Source organism: Cloeon dipterum, chromosome 4 (assembly GCF_949628265.1).
Source record: "Cloeon dipterum chromosome 4, ieCloDipt1.1, whole genome shotgun sequence".
NCBI classification, from domain to species: Eukaryota; Metazoa; Arthropoda; class Insecta; order Ephemeroptera; family Baetidae; genus Cloeon; species Cloeon dipterum.
The window spans coordinates 13259615-13287187 of record NC_088789.1 but is presented as its reverse complement, the minus strand read 5'-3'; the positions used below and the strand labels follow the sequence as shown (position 1 = coordinate 13287187).

The 27573-nt window shown below is 39.4% G+C and overlaps 4 protein-coding genes across 8 annotated transcripts in view; 1 reads left to right on the top strand and 3 right to left on the bottom strand.

Moving 5' to 3' along the window:
• Window positions 1-10964, bottom strand: part of Pkn (serine/threonine-protein kinase N) — a 31441-nt gene extending 20477 nt beyond the window's left edge. Inside the window, exons 1-2 of one of the 3 annotated variants that reach the window (XM_065491179.1) lie at window positions 10596-10964; window positions 9415-9778 (exon numbers count right to left, since the gene is read on the bottom strand). In XM_065491179.1, coding sequence (XP_065347251.1) covers window positions 9415-9778; window positions 10596-10619 — 388 coding nt within the window. In that variant the 5' untranslated portion in view covers window positions 10620-10964. Of the gene's footprint in view, window positions 1-6532; window positions 6576-9414; window positions 9779-10595 lie in introns of those variants that run through there. The other 2 variants (XM_065491180.1, XM_065491181.1) reach the window with 2 other exon arrangements.
• A 947-nt stretch (window positions 10965-11911) lies between these two features.
• LOC135942516 (zinc finger protein 33A-like) lies at window positions 11912-14887 on the top strand. The gene is made up of 3 exons (XM_065488659.1): window positions 11912-11990; window positions 12170-12289; window positions 12747-14887. Exons 1-3 carry the CDS (start codon window positions 11973-11975, stop codon window positions 14862-14864), a joined length of 2256 nt encoding a protein of 751 aa, XP_065344731.1. The 5' UTR covers window positions 11912-11972; the 3' UTR covers window positions 14865-14887.
• Window positions 14888-14914: 27 nt separating this feature from the next.
• Window positions 14915-20740, bottom strand: rad50 (DNA repair protein rad50). The gene is made up of 25 exons (XM_065488658.1): window positions 20504-20740; window positions 20194-20448; window positions 19991-20106; window positions 19819-19931; window positions 19547-19759; window positions 19341-19495; window positions 19065-19233; window positions 18856-19012; window positions 18565-18804; window positions 18380-18505; window positions 18234-18327; window positions 18054-18174; window positions 17901-17989; window positions 17636-17773; window positions 17429-17580; window positions 17073-17278; window positions 16739-16908; window positions 16276-16683; window positions 16046-16219; window positions 15861-15986; window positions 15618-15804; window positions 15475-15566; window positions 15280-15413; window positions 15090-15218; window positions 14915-15028 (listed from the first exon to the last, which is right to left on the bottom strand). Exons 1-25 carry the CDS (start codon window positions 20630-20632, stop codon window positions 14962-14964), a joined length of 3960 nt encoding a protein of 1319 aa, XP_065344730.1. The 5' UTR covers window positions 20633-20740; the 3' UTR covers window positions 14915-14961.
• Window positions 20741-21921: 1181 nt separating this feature from the next.
• LOC135944000 (oviduct-specific glycoprotein-like) lies at window positions 21922-26688 on the bottom strand. 3 transcript variants are annotated; one of them, XM_065490673.1, is made up of 11 exons: window positions 24820-24920; window positions 24214-24277; window positions 24051-24152; window positions 23918-23996; window positions 23725-23855; window positions 23081-23316; window positions 22881-23028; window positions 22695-22819; window positions 22453-22644; window positions 22252-22389; window positions 21922-22187 (listed from the first exon to the last, which is right to left on the bottom strand). In XM_065490673.1, exons 3-11 carry the CDS (start codon window positions 24127-24129, stop codon window positions 22008-22010), a joined length of 1308 nt encoding a protein of 435 aa, XP_065346745.1. In that variant the 5' UTR covers window positions 24130-24152; window positions 24214-24277; window positions 24820-24920; the 3' UTR covers window positions 21922-22007. The 3 variants fall into 3 exon arrangements, with proteins under 3 accessions (XP_065346745.1, XP_065346742.1, XP_065346743.1); XM_065490670.1 differs by lacking the exon at window positions 24820-24920 and adding an exon at window positions 24345-24765; XM_065490671.1 differs by lacking the exons at window positions 24051-24152; window positions 24214-24277 and having other exon boundaries at window positions 24820-26688.
• Window positions 26689-27573: the final 885 nt, after the last annotated feature.

Genomic DNA, 27573 nt, shown 5'->3' with positions numbered 1-27573 from the left:
AATGAATCCGAGGATGTCGACACTTAATGTTTGATATAGGTACTTTTACGTGGGTACTTAAATTCAAATTCCAAATGTGAAGATTGCTTTCGATGCACGCGGCTCACCACGAACCATTATTCTATGTTTCGTTGCAGTTCTAAAATAAGAAATTCATTCACTCCCACATGATATCCTACAGGAGAGAACTTTCAAAAGTAAAATAAAAGATTGACTTGCTAATGCCATAGATAATACTTGTAGTGGATAGAAAATAGCAATTATTTAAGTTCTAGAAAATTTTAGGAGTGAAAAATTTACATGCCATTTAGAAAAAGACAAATCAGCATTTGGAGAGAGTAGAAAAATCTAATTTTAATTGGAGATGTTAAACGAACGACTGATAAAAATATTCTAATGTCCACGCAACTCAAGTCAGTCAACCAAACTTCCAGCGAAGAGCGACTTAATAAGGCAAGCTCGCGGTTCATCAGACGAGAACATTTCCAAATTTCCGTGCGTGATTAAACCACCCGTTTTTCCAGCGAAGCGCAATAAAATGCCGAGTCGACTGGCCTCTGAATGCATGCATGCCGATAATTAAGAACTGTTATTCGGAACCGCAGGTGTGAAGGCGAGTTGTGCGTCAAATTAAATTGCACTTCGATTCGTTGCGGCCGGAATGCATGCTCCAGTGAAGGTGCGGCGAAAAAAATGATTGCAAGCGGACGGATGGACGGACGAGCAGGCGCAATCAAAACGTACTCGCAGACCGTCTGCTCTTTTGCATTGCGGAACCGAAAAAATGAGGAAACCCGTTAATCAATCGCTGCAGTGTAGGAGGTGAAAGAATGCATCCATCAATTGCAATCATAAAAGATGCACCTGCTGATGCAATTCATCTCTTTCGGCCAGGTTTCTCTTCTGGCGTGTCGTCGATGCAGCTAACGAAGCAACATTGTGAGCGATTATTATTATTATTTTTTGTACACACGGTTTCACAACAGAGAGTTCTCACAGCGTTTCAGACACGGAAACTTAAACTCTGAGAAAGAACGAAAAGTCTCGGCTTTTGTTCTTCTTTCACTAGCTCTACGAAACAACTATCATCTTTTAAGAGAAGCCGCGGAGAGAGGCGCTATGCCAACGTGCAAATTGAATTTCAAAATTAATTAGGCAATTAACAGCAGTGCATTCACCACACACCATTCATCTCGTCTCAAGCAGCCATCACTGTATAGAGTTTATTGCTCTCAAGAAAACATCTTCATTTCAATTGCGCCTGTTAAACAAAGTAATAATGAGATAGCTGCCAAGATGTCTTTGCTCTGAACATAACGTTAATAACACAATCGCTGGATTCGGATGACAGATAAACAATAGTTATTTATTGGTTCAATAGTTATAAATCTTTTTAAAATAGTTGTTTTTAAAAAAATTCCTATTAAATTTCAAAGCATGCTACGATACATCGAGTGCAGTGGGTGTTATTTTATTTTTTTATCCAACACGATTTAACGCAAACAGTCTCATCACCAAGTGTGCCAAATTCAATTCACTGCACAAGATCGTTCATAAAACACAATGATTCGTATTTGGGCGGTCTATTGTAGACAAGATTCCACTTTTCGTCTTTTGATCCATCGCATTGTTTGCCTCTTCAGGTGCGAAATTACATTCAAATAGGCTAAGCGCACTGGAAAGCGTTTTGTTAGGCAGGAATCGGAGCCGTAGAGCAGCACCGTGGGAGTACGTTCGTTCGGTTGAGCCACCGATAAATAGAACGCGCGCAGATAATGATATTCAAATCAATCAGGCATCACCGAAATAAACGAACTCCATCTCAAACGAGGAGAAAAGCCGGCGTGATGAATAAAAAACAAACATCTGCGCCGCTGGCACGAAGAAGGAAATGCACTCTGGGATCCTTCTTTATATTCAGACCAGCGTTGTTTTGTCTGCATTTCTCAGCGGCGATGTTTATTATTTTACAATTCAATGCGAGTACTGCGTGAGAGAAGAGAGAAGTACATATACGCGATTCGACGGAGATTTGCTCAGATGGATGATCGGCCGGGCTGAATATTGCATGACTGCGCAGCACCCTCATGCTGAAATAATGTGAAAGCGCTGTGCTCGTAAACAAAGGGCGGACACAACATCCGGCGAACTGCACTGCTCAGGCATCGCCATAGGGTCACCTGGATTAATTATGGCAGACATCGCGCTCTCGTTTTGTCAATGCTGGTTGCATTGTTTCAGGGATTATCCGGCCGATGGTCCCACTCAGAAAGTCGGTCCAAATTATAGCTTTTGTTTTTTAGTGAAAGCGGTAAAAATCCAATGTTAAATTAGGTGTCGTGAAGACATTTAAAAATCGTCGAAGAACACATTTTCCCCAGTCTTCCTTGCCAAAGAGCCAGAAAAGTTGTAACGTGAACCTGTTCTTCTGGCAAAAAGAAAAAGCACTTCAAGAAGCATCCCGTTAATTCCGTGGCGAAAAGGAAAACAGACGGCCAGTTTAATTTGCATCGACCGTTTAGTGAGACGACGTAATTACCAACCGACAACACCTTATCGCTGGTTGAGAGAGTGAAAAGCCAGCGATTTATTACGGAGAGTCACTTTTCTCGAATGGTGTGATAAGGTTTTAAAAATAAATTTGCAGGCAGTAGCTACATGAAATGCCCATTCGCCAACCAGACAGAGATAGCGTGATTGATACAACTTTCTGGGGAAAAGGTCGACATAAACAACGGCAACTTTTTCTAAGGGGCAACGTAAACTTTGATTCAGTTTCTCCAATTAATAAATTATAAAATAAATGTAGCTACGTTTATCAGGTATGCGCTCGATCAACTCAATTCATTGCTTGCGAACGCTAGTGTGAACCGTTCAAAAGCGTTAGTAGAGGAAACACGGTCGACCTGACAGGTCATTCATTCAAAAACAAGCATGACTAGGGAGATTTGCCCAAATCAGGATGCAGTTTCCCGCGCTGTAACGTCAGCCTTCGTTTGAGGTGTCTGTGTGAGTAATTGGTCGGTGTAAAGTCTGAACAAAGTATCCCAGAAATTTAAAGGCAATATTGTATGCGTCCATGTAAGTGCTGCCAAGATTTTGCAATAACTTGCACGTTGTGCTTTTAAAAATGAGGCAGCAGACTGCGCGCAATGTTTATCTCTTTTCGATTTGGCCCGTTTTCTATGTGTATCTGTGAAAAATCAACCATGGCGTACTTAAATGAATATTATGAATTTTTGAAATAATATGTGCGGTGTTTAAACTGCTTTTTTATTGCGTTATTTGTTTATGCAACTCAAATTTTCATATTTTCAGCGATTACTAAATTAATTTTCATTTTTTGCTTAGGTAAAGATGTCAACAATCAAATTTAATGCTCACCTCACCTTTAATTCAACCCATCCTCAATGTCCATATTCAAGAAAATATGAAAGCACAGATACTAACGCAGATTTTGGCAAGTAGCGAATACCTAATAAAGGCATCAAAATTATTGTCCTTCCAAATTAAAACGACTTATTAACAGTATAGCACGGCTTGACATCCTTTTATCCACTTAATACCGTGGAAGATATTATTCATTATGCATACCGCGGCATCGTTTCGCTTAATTGTCTGCAATTGAAAAGCTCTGTGCAGGCAGAAGAGAACCGGACGCGGTTCTGCTTTATTTTCCCTCGCTCGTTGATTAGCATAAGAGGTAAGAACACGCCGTTTTCCCATTCACGAGAAGTGCGAAGAAATCGCTTAATATTGCCATGCGAAGAGAACAGAAGTCAGTGATCGGGTAATTAATATAAAAATGTCTTCATTCTATAAACGCATGCAAGCAGCAATAATTTCACGCTCCAAGAGAGTTAGCATCTCTGCGCTTGATTATGCCATCAGACTGAGCATGAAAATTGAAAGAATAAAATGAGTGGTTTTTTTAATTCCAGGTAACTGAATATTTGTCATTTGGAAACTGTACCCCTATTATGAACACGTTTCTATTCAGCTGGCTTTCTCGCTTTGATATCCCCGGCAGAAAATTTGATTGGATTGAGATGTTCTGCGGGCGGGCGGGCGGCCGATAATTTGCATTCCTATACGCGATTTCCGTTTCATAAAAATTCTACGCAGACCCCGAAATGATTATTTCGCTCATTTGGCATTCGAGAAAAGCGATGGCGAGAAAGGCGTTGGTCGGTTGGTGCCGCACTCGCTGACCACGCCGCCGCACATCTTTCAAAGGAGAAAAACATATTTTCTGGTGTTATAGTCACTCGACTGGCCAGTGAATGAAATATATAAATTTGAGCACGACGACCTTCGCCGCGGCGGCGTCGGCTACCACCGCCAATACGAGAATACGATGATGAAAATGCGGAATCAGGTCAATGCTTGCTCGCTCACACAAATATAGAAAAAGAAGAAATCAGGCTTCTTTGGCCGATCGCTTTTATTTGTAATGCACACGTTTCTTGAGCGCAAGAGAGAAAGAAAGGTTACTCTTTTCTGTGTGTTTCTTCTTCGCGGCCAACAGGTTGCTAGGAAATGGATGTGTACTTTTAATTAACAAGTGAGTCTGTCTCAACAGTTATGATAAAATATCGACGCTTGCCCGCCGAACGCCCGAGGGCCTTGTTCCTTGGTGAGATTCCAGTCTTTTCAAAAAAGGCAAGCGACGCACAGCACACACAGCGTTCAAGCGAACGAGTTAACATGCTCATCATGAACTTGACACCGGGGTTAGCGTGCGCGCTTTTGTTGTGCCGTGTGTGAGCCTCAATTGGCGCATTCGCAGCCGGAAAATTAGGCAAATTCTAGAGACAGCAGGCTTTCTAAAATAGCGCGCCAGCGAATTATCCGCAGCCTTAAAAAGCAAGATGGATCTGCCGCGCGTGATGGAGACAAATTTCATGCATTAAAAAGAAGTTTCACTCAGCGGACAGGTCCGGTGGAAGATTTATTCCTGAAAATCGATTGCGAGCTGAGCGGCGTGGCGAGTCTCATTTTTAATTTCCCCTCATTAAGTCGGAGATAGTTGTATCAATTAGTGGGAACAAATGGATCACTAGGAAATCTGTGAATGAATCAGTTAATTGCACTGAAAGTACAAAAATACCATACAAACAGGTCGATCACACACAGGCTGCGAGTGAAAAGGCTGTTTGATGCGCACTTCGGCACTTTTATTTTTAGAAACCTAAAATCAATACGTTTTTCTGTTGCGTTTAACGAGTATTACAAATGGAAAATCGGGATTCATTTTTGCGTGGGTGAAATGGACTGAAAAAACACCTTGCCGGCAGAATCATAATATTAACTGTTTATTTATACAGCACTATTTTTTTGTTAGCGATTGCGAGTCTGAGCATAACCGGGCCTATGGCAGGCGATCAGAACCAAAATAGCGAGTTCCGTTTCCGTCGCCAAATTTGCAACGCCACACGCGAAAAAGAAGTGCGAACATTCGGGGCGCACAATAATTGTTTCGTCAGCAGTCGGTCAGCGCGTTTCCTTGAACATTGCACATCAGATGAGCCAGCAGAGTAGTAAGTGAACTAAACTTGGCACCAGTCCTCGGGCAAAGCAATAAAGCAGCCACATCGTGAAATGATGAAAAGGCTGATGCGAAAACATGCAATCGACAGAGCTGCATTCAATCGGAAAGTAACGAGCGAATGCAAATTGGTGCAAGGCGGCGAAAACAGAAGCCATCCAGAGCCGCGCCTGGCGTACATAAACGGCACAACAAACTCATTTCCCTTTTCGCCCCGGCACCACGCCCTGCGACGAAAAATCAAATCCGAGCCGACGGATGGGACATGATTTATACCGTGCAGCTAATTCAATTCACGCTGGATTAAGTTGTAAATTAATAGCGCGAATTAGAATAACCCGGTAAGATCAACTGTCGCGGCTCTCAACGCGAGACAAAATGTGAAATCAATTCTCTCTGACTGCAAGAGGCCAACGGGCGAGAGAGTGAATCGGCCGCTGCTGTGGCTGGACCAAGGTTCCTCTTCCCTATATGGCCGGCCGGCCAATAAAGAAATAAAAACTAGATCGACGGTAATTTTACCACAGAGCGTCCGAGGAACGCGTTCCTTTCGTCGCTTCAGCGCGGTTTCCTCCTTCCACACACCATGGAGATGACCGTTTACGTACTTGTGGATCTTTTAAAGGGAAATTACGCGTAATGCGTTTTAAAGTCCTGTGACTAATGCATGGACCAGAAGCGAGCTTTCGAGCAAAAATCAAACATCATGCGCCAAAATTATGAACAACACATTTTCATAGGTTCTCCTGTTAAATGCGACACAAAAGCAACTTCGAAAGAAATATTAAGTTTGTAATTTTAATATAAAGTTTAACCCACCGTCAAAATGTAGCCCGATTGTTAAATGCGGAAGCATTATATTTGTTGAATTTGATAATGCATGAAAGCAGCATTTTCACTGGAGTGTTGGAAAAAGGACAGATTAAACATTTTTTATTTTAATAACCTTGAAGCGATAATATTTGACTGAAGCGGAAAAAATACCTTCTCCACTATCCGTGTCGTCGTCCATGCTAGCGATGACCAATAGCACAATTAATTAACCCAAAATAATTCGATAAATTTCAATCAGCAACGCGGACCAATTTTGTCAAGGAGCGAGACGCACAAGTGCTTGGGAGCAAAGTGTTGTTTCAGTTTCCGTTGCTGATATACAGAACGCGGTGGGAAGTGCAGTGGTAAAAAATATCAAAACAGCGGTTTCGTGACGTCGCCTTTTCTTAGTCACCCTGCCTGGAAGTTAATTTGAGCGTTCCGCGACGAATGACACGACAATTAACAGACGACAAATAGAAGAGCAGTTCGGTCCCAGCTCAACAGTAGCTGCATATTCGATTGAAAAGGAAGATTAAAAAATGTGGGGGGGGGGGGGAAATATTAGCACAAAAAAACAGTTCCTGAATTGTCCAACGAAAGTTTAAGCCAAATTTAGACGTGTGAAACAAGATCGATCTCAATCGAACTAATGTATAATTGCATTTCTCCATTTGTCAGTGAACGCAGCTATTGATCAATTAAAGCCATGGAGATAAATTGCCGAGATAATCGAGGTGGTTAATTTGATGACAGTTTAAAAGCAGACCATCATACACGTGCTAACCATTTCTCAGAAATTATTGTGAAGCCACATGGGGCGGATGCAGAAAGCAAAACTGCTTGAATGACAGAAATGCTCGCATCATATTGGTTTTGCACCATAGTCACACTTCTCTCACCAGTGTAAATGTGAAAATAATTTGTGAGTCAAGACGCTTAAAATGTAGAACATGCTCTATTTCTATGAATTAGTGAACAAGTTGAATTCCAGGCAAACAACCCCACATCAGTTTGAGTAACTGCACTTGATAATGAGAAATTATGACACATTGTGTTCGCAGCAGAATTATTCAATTCATTTTTCCCGCCCTACACTCAGTGAGTAGGATTTGCCTGCTTCCGAAACCGCTACTTGGCGTAACAATTAAGCACTTTTCTCCCACGGTGCTTCCTCTTTTTGTCGTCTGATTGTGAGCGGAGCAGAACTTGCTGCTTATTTTCATTTTCTGGTCGACAACGCAAACAATCGCGAGCGAGCTTTGTTATGGAAATAAAAAAATCCCCATAAACGATTCCAGAGTTTTTATTTTCCGTGAGAGCGAATGAGCGAGCGAGGGAAGAAGCGAGCGCTTGTGTTATGCCACAGAACATAATACGCATGTAATTAGTATATCTGTTTAATCTTCAATTCTCTCCTCGGCATCTCTACTGCTGCGATATTGGCTTGTCATAAATACATACTCGCAAAAGGGATTCAGTTTCAGGCCAACCAAGACTAGGCAAAAATAAGCACCACGATCCAAGCAGCGCAAGGTGTTATATTAGATTTGAGATCGACTATCTTTCAGCAAGCATTTGGGAGTAAGAGGATTGTTGTCTGATAGCGGCTTATCAATCATACAGCGTGACACTCTTGAATTCAGTAGCGACGACGACCAAGGTCTTTCTGCGGGTTTGATTGCGAACGAACGATACCTTCATAAGACTAATGAGCTTGAGGCAGCCGCACAGTGACAAATTGTGATCTAAGAATCAAAATATTCTCAGAAAATGTCTCACCTTGATGATTTAAGTGATAGACAATGTTATTTTGAACACAAAAAAGAAAGGAAATATTCAAATAAGCAAGCTGTCACAAAAACGTTTAAAAAATGGCTCATTTTCCCATTTGTTTCGTTAGATAGTGATATATATTGGAAGTCAAGATTTGCCAGAAAAGAGAAACGGGCGAATAACATTCAGCAAAGTTATATAAAAGTTAATTAGGAAACAACAGCTGCTTTGAATATAAAATTTTAAATTTCAGTAAACCAATAGTTTTTAAATGTCAGTGAACACAATAACGTAACAGAATGAACGGTAGTATTCTCTTTTGATTTTGTTAATTGGATGGAAACGGGGAATATGTGGCTCAAATTTTAAGGCTATACAAAACAGAAGCTTGGATTTTTGTTTTATTTGATTGTCCTTTAAATAAACTGTCTCTTTCGCTTGTCTGCATCTCAATACAGTGGGCCTTCACTGAATTTTTTAACACAGAGCGACCGCACTATTTTTAAAACTGGATCCTGCGAGCACAGTTACCAATTGAGCGAGTGGCCTGCCGAGCTGCACTCACGAAACTGCTTGAAAGAACAGCGCAACTGATGCTAAATCAGCTCAATCTGTATTTGAATAATGGAATCGATCTTGTAGTTCTGCTTATATTCTAAAAGGAAAAAGGAGGTCGCTTAAATGTCTTTCAATGCTCGCTCACACTCGGTTGAGCATAATTATTTGTCGGTTTTCAAGAATTATTGGCACTTCCCAAAAAACTGGTTGGCGTTTAGCAGGTGGCGCCAACTGGCAATAAAATCCGGGTCCAGTTTGAGCATCTGCTGATTATTGACAACTGCTGATGATTTTATGTTTGCCTCGCTTGGTTGGAAAAGCGAACCACCAGGTTGGCTTGCATTATAATGACACTAGGGAAATGAAGAAAGAGATAAATCGGTCTTATCTTTACAGCTTCATTTTTTTAACTTGGATGGATAAGTTACATGAACAAACTTTTGCTATTAAGTAAAAGAGGAAACTTAGAGTGCCTAGATAAGATGACTATTTTGATACAGCGGGTTCAATTTCTACGTTAACTGCATTGCAATAGCGACACTTTGTCGGTGACACACTACACGCCACTAAAACGCATATTATACTGTCAAAATGGAGCCTTCTCACTACACAACAGTTCCCGATTTTATCAACTGCGGGCAGTTTCAAGGTTTCAACATTTAAAACCCTTTGTCAAAACCAGCATGAAAAGCAGAACAAAGGAGAGAAACAAAACTCACCATGTTGGCCGTTGAGCTGCGTTGGCGTGGACGATGGTTCAACGTTTTCCCTGCACTGAGTGAGAATGATCTGTGACTCCAGCTCCTGCAATTCTGCTTGCAACTCAGCCAGCTTGGTGTTGGCATTTTTCACAAGGTAGGACACCTCGTTCAAACTCTTGCGATCCTTGGCCACTTCTCGCAACTTCTCTGCGCCTTCCTTAATCTTCAGTTCCTTGCGAATTTCTCGGCGGATAGCCTCTTTGATTTCCTCCAGCTGCTTGGACGCGGAGTGGCAAGTCGTCTCTTCGCCAGCTGCATCTCCTGAGCCTGGCACTCCGTATTTGTGACCCAGCTGGTATAGTTCCGGGTGCCAAAATGTGCCCTGCAGCAAATAATTTTACATTATAACAACTTCTACATGCCTTTGTGGAGAGCAAGGCTGATGGCGATGGCCGATTTATTTCCTTCCTTGACTACACACATATTTTCCTCGGTGAAATTGAATTAAATTTTTTCAGAGCTTCGTAGCAATAGAAAAATTTATAACAAATCCAGAGATGTTAAAATACCTAATTTTGTATGCAAAAAAAGACTAAATAGCAATATCGTAGCTTTAAATCCCTACATCTTCACTTAAAGTAACCTGCATGTCAAGTGAGGTAGCTAACGAGAGGTTTTCAATTAAAAAATTCTACAACTGGCAAGTGCGAAGTTAAGATTCCACATTCCCTCCGAATGGGGCCCAAACAGTGAGAGCGTAATTTGACAATATTTTGCTCTTCCAAAAAGGCAATTTACAATGTTAAGGAAGAAATGACGAGCAGAGGTGAGTCAATTATTCGCCGTGTTTACACGGTTGGTGATAAGGGAAAGGAATCCACCCACTGACAAATGACTCACTTAAACGACTACGACCGGTCGCGAGACCCTGAAAAAAAATATGACTCGCACTAGAATTGAATTTGGTAATTTGGCCGCTTGCATCACATATTATCTAAATTGAAAACCCGAGATTAGGCCATGCGACTGGTTCTGAATGCGAAATATTTTGTTTTGGTGCACGATTCGAGGTGCGTGACGCTGCTTCGGACGGTGCCAGTCGAAGCCGTCGCCGCTGACAGTTTCTCGGCAGCCGTCCTGGAGGCGTAGGGTAGCTTAAGAGTAAGGACTGGCGGCCGGTTGCGGCGCCGAAAACCTACCTGGTAGTAACTTGAGTCTGCCATCTTGGATTTATGAAGTGCCTTGTAGCTGCTCGGCTCTCAACACAACAACAACGGCAACGCCAGCACGAAAATAAAAATCAAGTGTGGCGCCTCGCAGTCGAGCGAGTTTTTACTGCATGATGCTCGGGCGCCGACCACTGGGAAACGCGTGGATGCTCCTCCAAATTCGGACGACGATTGCTGTATGCACTTCGCAATTTTCACCTGTTACATCCTCAACTCACCGCACACACAACACGACGACAAACGCGACATACATTTCTGCCTGCTTGCGACTTTAACCATCAACACGAGCGACGAACGAAAATCCGAAATGAGCGGTGGAGGGGCAAGCAGAGGATTCGCTCTTGCTTGGCTGTACAGTAACTTTGCAGCACACACCACACACATCGACACTACCCCGCCACGACGCTAGGGAGCGCTACCAGCTTGCAGTTTCATGGCTGAACATGTGTACATTCAAGCGTTCACCTTAAGAGGGCAGCATGTCTCATCAAAGCTAAGGAGAGTAAAGGTTTACTCTCCTTAATCAAAGCATGACTGCAACTGGTGAAGCAGCGGACAAGCGCGAACAGAGATCTATCTTTCTCTCTTTCTATAGAAAAGATGGGGCATGAGATTTCGTTTTCGTTAGTTTATTATTAGCAGCTCAAGTTAAGCTTGTAGTGTGTGACTTTTCAATAAATTACTATTTTATTCCTCTGCAGCAAAAGTGAAGATATTATTAATATAATGTTGTAGTGTAGAACCTTAAAAATACCTTTGAGTCAGATTTATTGAAGGGTCCAGTGTTATTATTTTACTTATTTTATGTTATAGATATTGCGGTCTATTTTAGTACCTATTTTGATGTTGACGAGTTAAAAAATTATGTTGTCGCTTTGTTTAGTTGTTAAATGCGTAAAATGGGTATTTTTTTCAAGAGAGATCACAAACTCAATTTTTTCTCGAGATATATGTTACTTCTCCAGTAACTTATTACAAAAATTTCTTCACTCCATTTTATCTTTTGTATTTATCCCCGTATTTTCAGTAATATTCTCTCCCGGGCTCCGTAAAAGCAAATTACCAACATGACCAAGGGGGCGCTAAACTTTTCTATGCTGCACCCCCGCATAGCATCATCCCTTCCTCCCTCCCATTAAATGGAATGTTCGGAAGGTACCTGTTGCTGTTTATTGTTGTTGGTCTAACCACTCTCAGTAATAATTTTAAATCCTCTGGAACTGTCCACGAAACGAGTAAAATTTTAAAAATTATTGCGTGTATTTTCGGTATTTTCTATAAAATATTTTGTTCAATGACCCTCCTCCCAAGCAGAAGACATCTAACCTGAACGAAGATAAGAAAAAAATGGATCGGACGAATAAGGTAAATTTTTAAAAATTGATAAAGCTGAGTGAAAGATAGCTGTAGTAGACCAAAATAACAGACAAAATGTGTGTGAATAGAAAAATCTGTAATAAAAAAGATTAAAATAATAACAAAGCGTTTATCTTTACGATATATACAAAGTATGCGGAAAATAAGAAAATTAAATTGTCCCATAGCTCTTGGGAGATGGAGATGAGGACCCCGAATTTGGAACGCGGCCTAACGATTTTGACTGTCGTTTTGCTGCACGACCTTCGTCAAACCTTAAGAAAAATTCAAAACATCCACTAGCGCAGGTAAGTTCATCTGAGAATGCGGAATCCTTAGATCTTGTCAGAAGGGTGACCATTTTATGAAACATATACCTTTTCTTTGGCTCATATTTCTCAATATATTTTATTAAGTCAAATGAGTTAAATGCGATTTTTTAATTGTTAAATAATAATTTTGTGATCTCTAATACCCATCCTTTAAGTTTATTTAATGATTTTGCAATTAAGGAATTAAGTATGCGAAAATTTGTATGATGTTAAAATAGCATAATCCCATCACATAAAATAGCAGACTGCCTTTTAAACTTTCTAGCAAAAATAACTCATTACGCCTCACGAACCTTTGCAACAATTCTTTATGGGTCTGATTTTGATTTTGCAAGTAGAGGGAGAGATTTATTTCCTATATATTCAGCATTCATTTTCATGCGCTGGATGAAAGTTTTGCCCCATTCAGTTTCTCTTACTCTATGTTGTGCAGGGAAATTCGAACGTTACTTCAACATCAAACTTGAACGTCTCCGATCATAGAAAAACCTCAACATTTGTCGCCGAAAGGGATCGACCATCCTTGGACGTAATCAAAAGGGCTGCGCTCCATGCTGAAAAACCAACGGTTGAAAAAGAAACGAAAAAAGCTTTCGCCAACACGTTAGATGTTAGCAAGATGTACCAGAATCTGCTGAAAATGAAGGAATGGACAGTAAAATTTACGCTAATTTACAATCCCACTGAAAAAAATTGTAAAATGTGCCAAATCCCTATTTTGGACGATAGTGAGGTGATGGAGCATTTTATGATCCATTTCACGCCTTGCTGTTCTTCCTGTGCAACGGGAAAATGCGTCAGCCACTCTGTGCCACTCTTTCAACACAAGGAAAACTACTATCAAGATTTTACACAGCACAAGCTCACTCTATTCAATGAGATTGATGGTGCTATATACAAATGTTCATCTTGCGAAATTTCATTCAGGAAGTGTGCAGAGATTCCTATTGATACTTTCTACCACTTTTGTCCCCTAGATAAGTGCCCAAGAAGTTTCACGTGTATGGAAGAGTTAGTTGTGCATGTACTTGGCCACTTGGCTTCAAAAGTGTGCGAAACATGCCGAACCGTGCTCCTGCCCTCCAGTAACATACAACAACACATTGCAAAGCACATGCTTTCATTTGAGTTTGAGTGTGAGAGTTGTGGCGCGCAAATAAGTGATGAAAACTTGCTCATTAAACACCTCCGCGGCTGCACAAAAAACGTTGTGCAGAGGTTTAGAAATGCAGTTAAAAAGTCACTTGCTGCAGAGAACCAATTACTGGACGTTTTTGTGAAAAAAGAACAGTGTCTCCAATGCTCGGTAGAAATGATGAGCAAACAAAGCTTGAATATTCACGTATCGAATCATCCTTTGCTCTTGTGCCCGCTCTGCTCTGCGCCCGTAGATTCATTGATGTCGCATTGCTTGAATGCTCACAAGAAAATATTTAGTTTGCAAGCAACAGACGTTCGTACGGTGACCGCGTTCAAAGAGGCTATTAAGTATAAGAACGACGATTTGATCAACAGTGTAAAAAACATGTATACTTCGGCAACTGACTCTTTCAAGGACTTCGTGTTGAAAAGAGTTTTTGTTAATGCTGAGCACAAATCTGTAACATCTTGTTTTGTCTGCTCAATGAAGTTTGAAAATGACTTAAGACAAGAAATTGACGCTCACTTTCGGGTTCACCTCACCCCCTGCTGCCTTTCATGCAATATAAATCAAAGTATTTACTGCGACGTGCACAAGTCAGTTCTCTTCCTGCACCGAGAGAATTATTTTGTCAACATGAGCTGTCACAAATTGCACAAATCAACTGACGGACAATCCTTTAGATGCAAGAATTGTACCATAGTGTTTGGATCACCACATGAGAAGAAGCTGATCAAAAGTCTCTACCAAAAATTCCACCAGTGCGATGAATGCAGTCTTGACACTTTAAGCGAGGACAAGGTCGCCATTCATATCTTGGTACACATGGCAAAGAAAGTGTGCGTATATTGTCCATTCTACACCACTTCCAGCACTTTGGCCAGTGAGCATGTTGCATTACACAGAGGCGCAATGACTTGCGTACATTGTAAATTAACATTCCACAGTGAGGATAGCTATACGGAACACTCCCGGTGCTGTGTGAGCGGCTTGTACAGATACCTTTCCATGGAAAAGAAAAATACTAACTTGATTAAGATTAAAAACCTCGTCGCATTCTGCAGACTGTGTAGCATGATGTTTGATTCTATCAAATCACTGACGCAACACATGTCTTTTCATCTGCGGATCGGTTGCCCCTTTTGCAAAATATATCCAAGCGTCCTCGAGCTGCATATTATGAACTGCCATAAAAGTAAAGTAGATCTCAGTGTTGAATGTTCGGCGTCAAATTTGCAGATGTCTATTTTGAAAGAGCGTGTCAACAAAATCAAAGCTCACGCTCTGGAATGCTCCAGTATTGATCTTTCCTTTGCACCTCAGAAAGACACTCCAGGAACTGAGGGTGCAGATAGTGAAGGGAAGAGGTTGGGGTGCCAAATTTTTACGCTGAATGTACCTAACAAATAAACGACATCATACTGTAAAGGAAATTCTGTGCAATAAAAATTATAATCATATCAATAATTAATAATGCTTTTTTAATTGCGTTCTGACAAAAAATGCTTCATTTATCAGACTCATCTTCAACACCGTCGTAGCCTACTCTAAATTTCTTGATTTTGGAATGTCCCCTGCAAAATTGATCTGATTAGTAAATAAAAAATCCTGATAATACAACAAGGTTGATCATACTGTGCGTCTCGTGAGATGCGGTAGAATCCGTCGATCAGTTGGGCCTGGGTTAGCTTCTCAATGAACTCCTCGTCGTGAGTGATGACTAACAACTGGAAATTCTTTTGCATTCTGTGGCTTTGTGCAAGGCTAAAACGCAAAATCAAATTAGTTATACACATTCTTTAATGTGTGTCATTAAAATATTTACTCAATCAGAGATGCAGCAAGGGATTCGACATTGCAGGCATCTAAATTTGTGGTAGGCTCGTCTAATGCCAGGATTCCACAGCTGGCGCTGAATGTTTCCGCTAAGGCAATGCGAATCACTAAGGATGCCAGCATCTGCATCCAAAATTACATATATATTTTACAACAAACTAAAAGATGAAAATAGTTCAAAGACCTTTTGGCCAGCACTGCATCTTCCACGCATATCAAGTTCACTACCCTTCTTCACCATGATGACACGATAATTGTAGCTCCTCCTTATGCTTGCTATAAAAAAACTCATGAAATAACTGGGAAATCTTACCGGAAATAGCATACTTGTTTGTTTCTCCTCAGATTCAGTTTTGATCTCAATGTGATCAATGTCCGACCCTTTGTAAATTGAAACCCAAAGCTCTCGAATGATTCGGTTTACTTCTTCCATTCGCTCCTTATGGAAATGGATGATGGCATTGCTGAGTGCTAGGAAGAAAGTCTTCATATCCTTGATGATTTGCTCATCCACCTGTTACCAGCATGTTATCTTCAATGAACGAAGCAGGTTGATTTTAGCAAATTTACCACTATTTTCACTTGCTCTTCCTTGTATCTATTTTCAGCCTTCATCATTGTATCTTTCTTCAGCTCGGTTTTGATTTCTTCAATTTTTATCATCAACTCAAGCTGTGATCCTTCCATGCGGGCAATCTTCAAAGTTATTTATTTATTCAGTTTCATTCAATTCAATTACTTAGTTATCACATTACCTCAGTATCGATTTTATTCATGCTTCTCGAGAGCTTCTTGATTTTGTCTTTAAGCTCCCCGTAGTTAAGACTTCCCAGTTCATCCTTCAGCTCCGAAAGCTTAGCATCGATGCCAGAAATTTGCTCCTCCAGATCAATCAAGCGGAGATTGTCATTTAAATCTCTTTGCTTCATCTAGTAACAGAATGGTATTTGAATACAACCTTACATATCCGAAAAATTCAAATTACATTTTGAGTTGCCATGTCCTTTTGCAACCTAGCATTTTTGCTAGCCAAACTCTCCTTTTTCAAAACCAGCTTCTCCTTCTCTTCAGTCAGCTTTGCAACATTTGATTTCAAATTCTCCAGCTTCAGGGACAAATTCCGGGCTTCATATTTTTCCAGCACTTTGTTCACATCTTTGAGGTTGGCCATTCTACTTCTAAATTGTAACAGTTCTTTCTGGTGCTTTTCTTTGATGGAGCTGTGCTCTGCTTTCACAATACTTTTCTCCTCCTCAGCCGAGGCTAGAGCTCTTTGTTTTGGCTCTATTTCTCCTTCTGCGCTCTTTAGTTCTTTTTTGAGCTGCTTGTCTTTCTCAGTCAGTTTTTTCACAAGGTCCATGAGCTGAGTCTTTTGTTGCTCCCCTGATCTGATCTATTTACGATTAATTGAATTATAAAAAAATCAAGTGTGTAATGATCCCACAAACCTCCAGCAACTCTTTGGTGAGGTTGTTTTTACGGTCTTTCATTTCATTGACCTTTTGCTGATGTTGATTCAATGCATTCTGCTTTTCTTCTGCTGCTTTTTGCAGTTTTTTAATTGCAAGAGTAATGCGGTTTTGGTCTTCTTGAGCTTCCTCCAAACTTCTGGTGGAGCCTGATGGGAACAGTAAAAAAGGCACGTAAGATATAATTTGCATTAAAAATTTGAAAGTTGCATTTTTGAGTCTCAAGATAAAAAATTTAGTTTACTTTCATGCTTTTATTTTTATATCCATTGAATTTCTATCGTGAACTAAATGAGTACAGCAAAGAACTCACCACATAATTCAAGTTTGTCCTCCACACTCATCAGCTTTTCACGAAGGGAATATATCTCTTCCTGAAATTTGTCAACTAGCGCCATTTCCGACCTCAAAGTCTCAGCAACACTCAGAATCCTTTCAGGAACTTTCAGTTTATCACTTGCAGATCTTTCCTCAGCGTTAGCAGCAGCCAAAGACATTTCTAAATCTTCGATCTGGTCTCTGAAATTAAACGCAATAAAAAAACTAACGCCTCAACCTAAATTTAAGTAAATATACAATACATAGTAATGTTACCCCCAAATTCCAAGATTCCAAATAATACTGGTCCTGATTTGACTAAAAATTAATAATTCTGCTCTTCATGAATACCTGAGTTGAGGAATTTCATTTGAACGCAAATTGTCAATTCTCTTCTGCGATGGAATCAACTGTTGGAGTTGGCTCAGTTTTTGTTGCAGTTTCTGTTGGCTCTCAGCGCATTCTTTCATTTTTGATGGATAGTCCTTCATTTTGGAATTAAGCTACAAAAAAATGGGAAGAAATTAATGGACTCATTCCATCAAAGTTTGAACTTACTTCTTGAATCAATTTCTCAGACTCCTTCTGAGCTGCAAAGTCCCTGTGACAAAGTGGACAGCAAGGATCATCCTTTTTCAGTAAAGCAACGTAGCGGCGAAACATAACACATGAAGAATCAAGGATGCCTTTTTGGTCCTACAAATATCGCAAAAATCTTCAAGCTTAAAGAACAACCGAGTTGCAGATTGAATGAATTATTTATGATTTAAGAAATATTCCGTTATATAAATAATGTTATGTATTAATGGAGAATTCCTCTTACTGTGGCTTTTTGAAGTTCAGCTTCAATTTCTCTAAGCACTGAATCTAAATCTTGATCTCCACACTCTTCTTTGATATTATTCACTTCAACTAGAAATTTGAGTTAAATAAAATGAGCACTTTGTGTTTTAAGATACTAAAATCTCGTTCATACATTGAAGTTTCTTCTCAGAATCAGCAACTTGTTTCCTGCAGTGATCAAGATCCGCGTTCACACGGTATTGGGAGTTCTTTGCTTCTTGAACAGACGTTTGAAGAGCAGCTCGCTCCTTCTCCTAAATAAGGAGCAATGTATTACAATAGGTAAGAAGTGCTGAATGGCATGTCGACTCACATTTTTCTTAACGATTTCATCCACAGCAGATTTAAGTTTGCTCTCAGGAACAATTGGAAAAAGCATATTCAGGCTCTCTTGGTGTTTCATCATGCTATAATGAATGTTATTATTAGCTTCATTGAAATAATCTATTTGCCACATACAGTATGCTAATGGATTTAGTCTTCTCATCAATGTTTTTCTTATAAATATCAACCTCAGTCTGATGGCCTTTGGCAAGCTGGAGAGCATTGATTTCCTTGGTAATCACGTCTTTTTCATCTTCCAAGCTAAAATTATTACATTTGTTATCTTTACTCTACAAAAAATGATAAGATTAATAACTTACTCTTTCCGTTCAGACTGTGTGCTAACAATTTCCCTCTGGGACTGTTCCACATTCATGTGCTCTTCTTCAGCCTTCAACTCTTCCTCCACTCTGCTAAGGCGGTTTTCTAAAATCGAAACTTTGGCAAGACCAGAATCGACCTTCTTCACTTGAGCAGAGTTAGATCGAAGTTGCTCCTCATTCTCTTTGATGCTCTTCTCAAGCTGGCCCACCAAGCCACGGGATTTTGAGAGCTCATCCCTTAACAAAATATTAATTTTTCAATAAATAAATCTAAACCAAAACTCAAACCTGAGACCATATATGTCTTTCTCCAGTGAGTTTTCCACAGATTCTTGCATCTCAGTGATTTTCTGGAAGTTTAACTCAAACTCCTTGATACCACTTTCAATAGCTTTGTAGGCATTTACGCAAGCCAACTTGTCCTGAGGATTTTCTATGTCCACACCTTGTTTCATGAATTAGATATAAAAATTAGCATTAAATTTTGGTAAAATTACTCTTGTTCAACTCTATTGCAAAGCTCTTTAGAGTTTCAAAACGGGTTCGAAGAATGTCTTGATGATTCTTCTCCTCTTGAGTGAGCTTTCCCAACTCTAACTGTTCTTGCTGAATTCTGTTGCTCAAAGATTTTTCTTCGTCATTTAACTTTGAAATTTCCTCCTCAAGCTGTAATCAGAATTTTAAGTCATAGTAGAAACATTGAGTTGTCTTGAGAAGTAGTTCGCAAAGTTGCAAAATTAATTGTCAGACTTAAAATAAATCTATTGACTTACATTGACTATTTCCCTTTCCTTGGCTTTAAGGCCAGCTTCAAAGTTGTGAATTTCTTCTTGGAGGTCACTTTTGGAACCACGATGCAAATTTTTAATTTGCTTTTTCAAGTGGCTCCTCTGACCATTCAAGTCATTTTTAGAGCTTTCGAACGTTGCTAAAATAAAATTTATGAGATCAAAATTGGGCTAAAAGAATGTGTCATTACATATTTTGGTGTTTAATTCATTGTAGTGGCCCTCTCTGTGGTGCATTTGCCTCAGCTCTTCTTCCATGGGTTTCACTTCAGCTTTCATTTCATCTATTTGTTTTTGGCCACTTTCATACCTCTTGGTAACTCGATCCAACTCCTGTCTTTTCTTCTGAACAAATTCCCAGTTTATTTTGTGCTCTGTCAACTGAGCTTTAGCCACTCGTAGATCTAGATCATAAAAAAGATGAAAAAACAAAAACAAGAATCTGTGGATCTGTTTCTCGTACCTTCAATTTTCTTTTTGATCAATTTGGTCAATGCTTCAGAGGCTTTGTTGTATTTCGCGGCATCAAAAATATCATCAAACTTTTCCTTGAGCTTTTTAGACTCATCCAATGGCCTGGAAAATAAATTTTTTAATTGATATAAATGAAAATGAAAGCATTAAGGCAAATTTACCAGTTAGATTCATCTTGATGGCAGAAAATAACATTGTCTAGGATGGCTTGAGACACACCAAGGTTGTCATAAACCAGACTGCTCACATCTTGACATCTTCCTGAGACTACATGTTTCTGTGATAAATACAACCGGTTAAAGAGCATTTTTGAACGAGTTCGAGCAGCTTTCGTTTTCTCTAATTTATGCTTTAAATTATGTACCTCTCCCTGTTTGTCTATGTACTCAAGAGTTGGCTCAAGTGTTTTCATTTCCAATTTGTCGCTTCTATTCTTAGCGCAGCGAATGGACCTTTTGATCTGCATGACGGTATTTCTCGTGCTGTTGAACCTGAGTTTCACCTGGCCAAGAGACTCACCAGCTCGGCTCAGCTTGGGGTCGTAGACAAAGCTCTTGCCCTTGTCAGTGCCGGGCGGAGCTTGTCCTGTGGTGGCATACCGCAAGGACTCGATGATGGTCTGCAAAGTAAGTGGAGTTCAGTATTTAAGACCTGCAGCTGTCATTTCAACGAACCGTTTTTCCGCAACCATTCTGTCCGACGATGCAAGTGATGGGCGACATAAATTTAATGGTCTCTTCATCTTCAGCGTCTATTCCAAAGCTGCGAATACCGCGAATGCTGAGCGAGTGAATGCTTGCCATTTCGCAGCGTAGATCTAGAAGATCTGCACTTTTTATAGTCCCTTATCTCACAATTAAATTGATTTTCCTCTGGCAGTGACGACTATGAAGAGGCCTATGTTTATGTTTCCAGGCTCTTACCAGGCCTGTACCAGGCCCCATTCAAAAGACTTGTTGACATTTTCAGCGCGCAAAGAGGCGGAGACGGAGGGAGCTGAACGGTGATTGGCTGCTAAAACTTGGGCCTGAGTGGCGTGGTATGACTGATTTTCTTGCAATCTCTATTAATCTCAAGGAACGGCGTATGCGTACTTGGTCTGAATGGAATTTGTCCGAAAAAGGTGTTTTCGAATTTGTCCGGTGGATCTGGAAATTTGAAAATGTTTGAAAGAACCGGGAAGAACAGAAATTTGAACGTTTTATGCTTGCAGAACCAACACAATGCGGAAAATGCCACTGATTGGCGAATCTGAATGGCAGTGTTCTATACTAATAAAATTGACAACAAAGAAATCACTGTGATAGAATTTCTTGAGAAAGTACCTTAAATAAATTCATTTAACCCTTCGAGAGCTAGGTCTTTGCCAATCATCAGAAGAACTATACTGCCAAAGAGGGCAAAGAAAGCGACCAGGACCAGCACCACCAACAGATTAATTTATTTATCTTTGTGAGTGAATGCTGATTTTTCAGATAACGACGCTCATGCGTGATTGATAAAAACTAAGAATTAATATGATATTTAAATTTGTTAAATTTCGAGAGCTTGAACTTCTCTACTACAATGTTGACACTAAATTGTTAGTGTTTTGAACTCCGGAAAAAATTCTTGCTTTCCAATTCGGAAAAATTTATGTTGGGACAAAATCTGGATATTATAGATTACATTTAGACAAAATCTTGTTTTAAAGATTTTAAATTACTAAATTTTATACTTGTTTTTCAATGCGCTCGCCCATCATTTTCCACTCGCCTTTGCTATGTGTGTATTTAACAATTTTTTATTTAAATATGTGCTCAAATTTTTTGACTTTATTCACTTTCTTGTCATTCAAAACAAAATGATTTTTAAGTTTCTCTGCGTTCAAGTTTTGACTGGTTTTGACCGCACGTTCATTATTATTATATTTTGTGAAAATGTTTAAAACAATAAGTGTGTGTATGTATGACGATATTCAGAAACAACTTTCCCTACTTTCACTCCCAAATCCCCAACATCGTAATATTCGGTAATAAATCTTGAATTTTTATGATCAATTAATCAAATGCTCCAAAGGAGCTAAATAATAAAATTTGGAAGAGTTAATTAATTTATTTAACAGAATAAATTCTGTTTTTGTTTATTATTTTAAGTGGGGATGTAAAAGAGAATACAAGTGTGAGAATAAAAATACATTCATTTCTTCGTAAAGCATTTCTTCATCGTACAGCCACCTCCAAAGAGTCCTTCATTTCCAGCTCTTAAAGAAGGAAAAGGTCCACATCCGCAAACTTTCCCAGTGAAATCATCGTGACTTATGTTTTTCATCCATATCCCTCCAATCCTATTGTTGTATTTATCAAAAATTCTTCTTACCTGAATAACAAAAAGTTTTAAATATATTTTATTTTGCTAAAATATTATCAAAGTAAAAACATACCTTATCCATTATATCATTTGTTTCGTCAAACGAAATGAATGTTGTGTCGGATTTTGCATAAGTGGTTTTGTTTAATTCCCCTGCTTTTGGAACCACAACAGTATAGTTGTTGCTCGCGTTGGAGACCAATGCACACGCCTTGTAATCGAAACATTTTATGAAATAAATATATTAAATTAGCTATCCATATAGATAAATTACATCGGAAAACACTATATATCTGCTTGCAGATGAATTGACATAGTATTCGTCTGAAGCGAGTTTTCCTTTCCCATATTTTGCGGTCATGACAGAATCACTCAATGCATAGCGAATTAACGTAGGGTTTATTCCTAAAAAGAATCTTTTGTTGTCTCTTTTGGCCTTTTTTAAGTATCCATCCATCGCAAGATCCTTGAAAAGGAACAGTTGCACAGTTATATCAAAGCATTAAGAGATCTTACCATTTTGTCATAAGGCGTTTGAAAGAACGTCTTTGGCGGGATTGTGGTCATTACTGGCATAGACCACTCGTAGGTCAAAATCAAGAAGTAGTTCAAAACTCTTCCGAGCAACTCAATTCCCAGTCCTATTGACCATGCAAGCAATCATGATTGGAAAATACCCTCGAGCATTGTTTTCGCACTTACCCATGTAAATGTTATCAGCCTTAGCTGACGTTTCCATCGCTAATTCCCAAACTTTATTTGGACTTTTTGATTTCCACGCCGCCGAAAGTTCATTCAGAGCCATAATCAGCGTGTGTTCATCCGACGCAGGTCCAACTTTGCAGTCATCCTGGTTGTAAATTAATTCAATTGCATAATATTTAAAGTACCATTTGAATTACGTTTGGACACCCTGGATACAACCACCTGATGTAGAGTCCTGAGTAATACTGCCCCTCTGGTTTCTGGCTAAGGCTGACCATGGCGTCAACCCATCTGCCCCTCCTAGTTGTCATACTAAACGTCCTAGAGAAATCGACGGGGTTCATGGAGTCATTCATGGACATGCCAGTGCCCAGCTTATAGTGCAGTTTCACTGTTGGTTTCGAGGATATCCTTTGAGCATCCTTGTGCATATCTGGGAAATTTCACAATATTTTGAGGATATTAATAGCTGAAGGTTCATACTGGAAGATATATATATATATATATAATATGACCCTAAACAACTCAAATTCCTCAATTAATATAATATGCCTGTGATGATTCCATCACAAATCTATGGAGGACTCTCGCTTAACATATTATGCCGCTTTATTGCTATAACATTGCACAATAGCCTGAGAAATGAGAAGTTTAATTATTTCTTGCAAAGCTTGCATTATGCTTTGGACCGCGTGGTCGCCTTTATCAATGATAAAAATATTCCCATTACTAAATCCCTTGGGTCACACAACTATTCTGTTATTGTATAGGTTAAAATAAATGATTGCCATGCCATAAAAGGGACATTCCTTTTTCTGTTAATTAGTTTTCATAAATTCACCTTCATCAACTATGACCATTTGGATATTTGTTGGAACTTTGCTGTCGAACCTTATGGCGACCAATACTAATATAGTGGTACAAAGTTTTGACTCAATCAACAAGTCGAGCGACAATCCTCTCACAATGTCACTGCAAAGAGCATTTTAATAATTTAAATCATGCAAATATATATTATACTAAATTATATTCACTTTTTCTCATATACACAGATTACGCGTCGATCAATCCCCGTTGGCCGAACAAAGTCTGACATGCAGTAACCGCCGATCGCTGTAATTATGAGCTTCAAATTAAATGCTGCGAAATTATAGCAATGATATCTACGTTGGCCGGTTGCTCTGTCAAAACCGCAACTATCTTTTTTCTCGAACAAACCGAAGCATTGCCCAATGCAAGTGGACATCAATGAATTAACCGTTGCAAATGCTAGAATTAGTGTTGCGTAAAATGAAACGGTGCCATGCAACCAATTTTTTTCCACTAATACCGTCAAAATTATTTTTCTTGAGCTCCCGCAAGCTGTTGTTTCCAGCAAACGCGATAATGTGCAACTGTATACAAAGAAATAAAAGAAGAAGTTTTTCTCAGAAATCGGAGCTGGATTATTTAGTCACAGACCGAAATTAGAATGATAAACTGGGGCGAGATGAGTCTCCACGGGTAAAGCATGTTGGCCGAAACGTTCAAAACAATGAGGCGCGTTTGCCAGAGGAAATAAAAATGTAACATGGCTTCGCTTCGCTCGAGTGACGTTGTCATTCCCTATACCACATGAATTTTTACAGAGGCCGACCAACGAGGACTGAATCCGTGTGCTCTTCATTAATGGAAAAAAACAAATAAATGCCAAAACTGAATATCCTGTGGTACCATAAATTTGACACCTGTGCGTTAACCTCTTTAACTTATTGTTAAGTAGGACGGAAACTTTAATTTATTGATAATATATAATAAGAATAAAAAAATCGTTTAAATTGCTATCAATAATTTTAGATAACATACACTCAGGAAAGCACAGTGTTTAAAACGTAACCGTAAGTTATTAATTAATAATGGAGTGAGCTTCCCTGTATCAGAAGGAATAATTAATTACCTAGGCCACTTTTCTCATCATATTTACAGGTTTTCCCTGCTCCATCCAATCCCAAGCATTGAGATACGCATGTCGATATTGATGCTGACAGTACGCTATATCCTGAAAATTTTATGATTACAATGATAGAGAGCATTCACAAATTAAAAATCAATTAGTCCCTTCAAAATTGTCTTGTTTCAAGATTTTCAAGCTCGTTGGCTGCTTAGTGTTCGATGGTTGCATGCGTATGTTCGAAAATTCAGAGAATAATGCCAGAAGGCAAAAAATTGAACGCCAGATTAAGAATTCCGTATGAGAGTTGTATGCCATGGCAAGTAAGCGACAGTGTGCCCACGTACACAGTAGCAGGAAGGACCGACTGTTGTCCTCGATATATTAGCGTAATTTGGAGCCGTGCACAGCTGCCGGAAACATACTATTTTCCATGCGCAGGCTTCAGTAACAGCGAGTAAGCATGCCTGTTTCACAATTCCAGATCGTTTTAAACCTAAAATATTGAAAAGTATATCGAATAAGGCAATATTGAATATTATGTATATTCAGCGCATCGTAAGTATATTTTTATTTGCACTTTTGCAGACGAATCAAAGTACGACTAATTAGATCCTCTACACCAGCAGATTATACCGGCACTTTTTATTTTATTTTATCGTGTCGTCGACACCAACAACTGATGAGAGAAATAGCTGTGAGATTTCAAAAGATGCATTAAGATCGGTGCCGGACTTTGGACAAAATTTCTACCGGGCGCTTATATTTGAGCAATATATATTGGGGGCACCTGGACCATATGGGGATGCCATAAGGTTCAAGTTAAAAGATCTGGGGCGCACCGGGCAAAATGCCCACTACGCCCTAGACCAGTCTGGTACTGTGTAAGATTACTAATGTATAAACAAAAGAAAATTAAATCCACCCAATACATCAAGTAACTAAAGATATGAGATAATATATGACAGCCTCAGCCATTATTTAAGAGTGAAAATTAAAAATAAAATACAGCCTGCACGGCTGAATTATTGCTGAAATGCGGTGTTAAAACTATACTGCAGGAGGTATATTACGAAGAATTTTATGAATTTATAGTGAGTTATGCAATCCAATTTTTGATCGAATATTTACTTCTAAATAACTGTAGCTTAGTATTTACGCGTGTTTGTCGATTTTGGCATTATGCGTCATGCCCGTCGATAGAAATTTATGGATCAGCAGTGATAAATCGGAAGATGATCAACGTGTTTATTTGTGAGGAAGCGGGACCTTGAAGGTGTCAGTTGGTGCGAGCGATCGACTCTCTCGGGCTTCCATCAAGAGGCACACATAGGCTGCGCTCGGTGGTGCTGTTTATTTCGTTTTCAATGAGGCAAATCCAGGACACGGAGAAAGAAAGTGTCGGGGCTCAGCGTGTAGCGCCAACCACGAATTTTACAACGTTGCGGTTAAAAGTTGGGGCATAAACTCAAAAAGTGACGTCACTCTCCCTCTGCTCCTGTGTGTCGCTGGTTATTTTTAGCAAAAAAATCATCAGGTGTTGTTCTAAATAATTGGATAAAACGTGAGCGTCTCTCTCAAGCGACCCACTCGCACCAATTAACTTTGAGCCAGTTTTCGGCCGTGACCATTTTTCGGCGCAGAAAAAATTAAGAAAACAATTATTTAAAGTCGTCTGTCTTTATGTGAATGGACCAGCCACGAATTTGTCTACAGACATCATTAGCGAATTGAGAGAAAGAGGGGATGTGCCCACCTACGTGGGGCTTTTATTATCATCTTTTCATCTATGGTAAAACAAGACTTCAGAATTAATTATTTTCATCCTCAAGTTTGAACTTAGAGTAAACTATCGTGTTTGCTAAATATTGCAAATCAACCAAAAATAGTTATTCGATTAAAGAAACCCTGGCCCTTTTTGAAAAGCAGCTCAGAGAGGAAAAGATTAAAATTTACTGCAACATGCTTGAGGTATAGAAGATATATAAACTGCTTTATGTCATGCTATACGTATGACTCTGGATCTTGAAAACAAAATAATTAAATTTCTTACTTTGAAGTCTTTGTTGATGATGGCTATAGATGGCTACAATTTTATAACATTTAATATTATAACTGGGATTTGTTTAAGAGACTAAAAAATCGTTTTTATTAAATGAATTTTTCAGCAGTTAATTTAAAGAGGATATATGCAACCTGCTCAGCATACGTGTAAAAAGGTTGTCTAGATAAGGTGAGAGACCACGCACAAAAGCTTTCTTGGAGTTATCTTTAAAAAATATTTTTTAACCTATTGATACCATAAGTAATAATGCTGATTTTTCCTAGAAAATATAACTTTACTGGCCGTTGCGTTTGTTCAGTGGCGTGAGTAGAATTTTCTGGTTCATCGCTTAAAGGATAGCATTATCACCCATGTTTTCTACGCCGCAGGTTGTTTTCGAACACACGACGTGTGGGGATTACGTGTGCGTGCGATTTCCCTACAGGCACCGACGCCCACGATGTGTAGTTTAAGCTAATGAGGATCCTCCCACAAGAAAGCGCCTCATTGACCGCGCCGCTCGTTTGGCCCAACAAAAATAAATCAAGCTTCGCTTATTTTGCAAAGCACACGACTGCGTCGCTTGGCTTTACCTTGACATGCATGCAAATAGTGACGTGTGAAAAAGAGGAGCGTCGCTTTATTTTTGCCGGTTTTCACCTGTCCAAAATGATGCACCCTGCTTGCGATGAAATGCTTTAAATCTTTCACTACGC

Bases quoted from the DNA above. Each gene is read 5' to 3' on its own strand.
- LOC135942516 (XM_065488659.1), top strand. The intron at 12,290-12,746 runs GTAAGTTCATCT...TATGTTGTGCAG, and splicing joins CAAAACATCCACTAGCGCAG to GGAAATTCGAACGTTACTTC.
- LOC135944000 (XM_065490670.1), bottom strand. From the start codon at position 24,485: ATGACAACGTCACTCGAGCGAAGCGAAGCCATGTTACATTTTTATTTC. The intron at 23,317-23,724 runs GTGAATTTATGA...GAAATTTCCCAG, and splicing joins AATGGTCATAGTTGATGAAG to ATATGCACAAGGATGCTCAA. The intron at 22,820-22,880 runs GTAAGTGCGAAA...CATGGTCAATAG, and splicing joins GGCTGATAACATTTACATGG to GACTGGGAATTGAGTTGCTC.
- rad50 (XM_065488658.1), bottom strand. From the start codon at position 20,632: ATGGCAAGCATTCACTCGCTCAGCATTCGCGGTATTCGCAGCTTTGGA. The intron at 17,990-18,053 runs GTATGAACGAGA...TCAAATTTCTAG, and splicing joins TTCTGAGAAGAAACTTCAAT to TTGAAGTGAATAATATCAAA. The intron at 17,279-17,428 runs GTATTCATGAAG...GTTTAATTTCAG, and splicing joins AATGAAATTCCTCAACTCAG to AGACCAGATCGAAGATTTAG.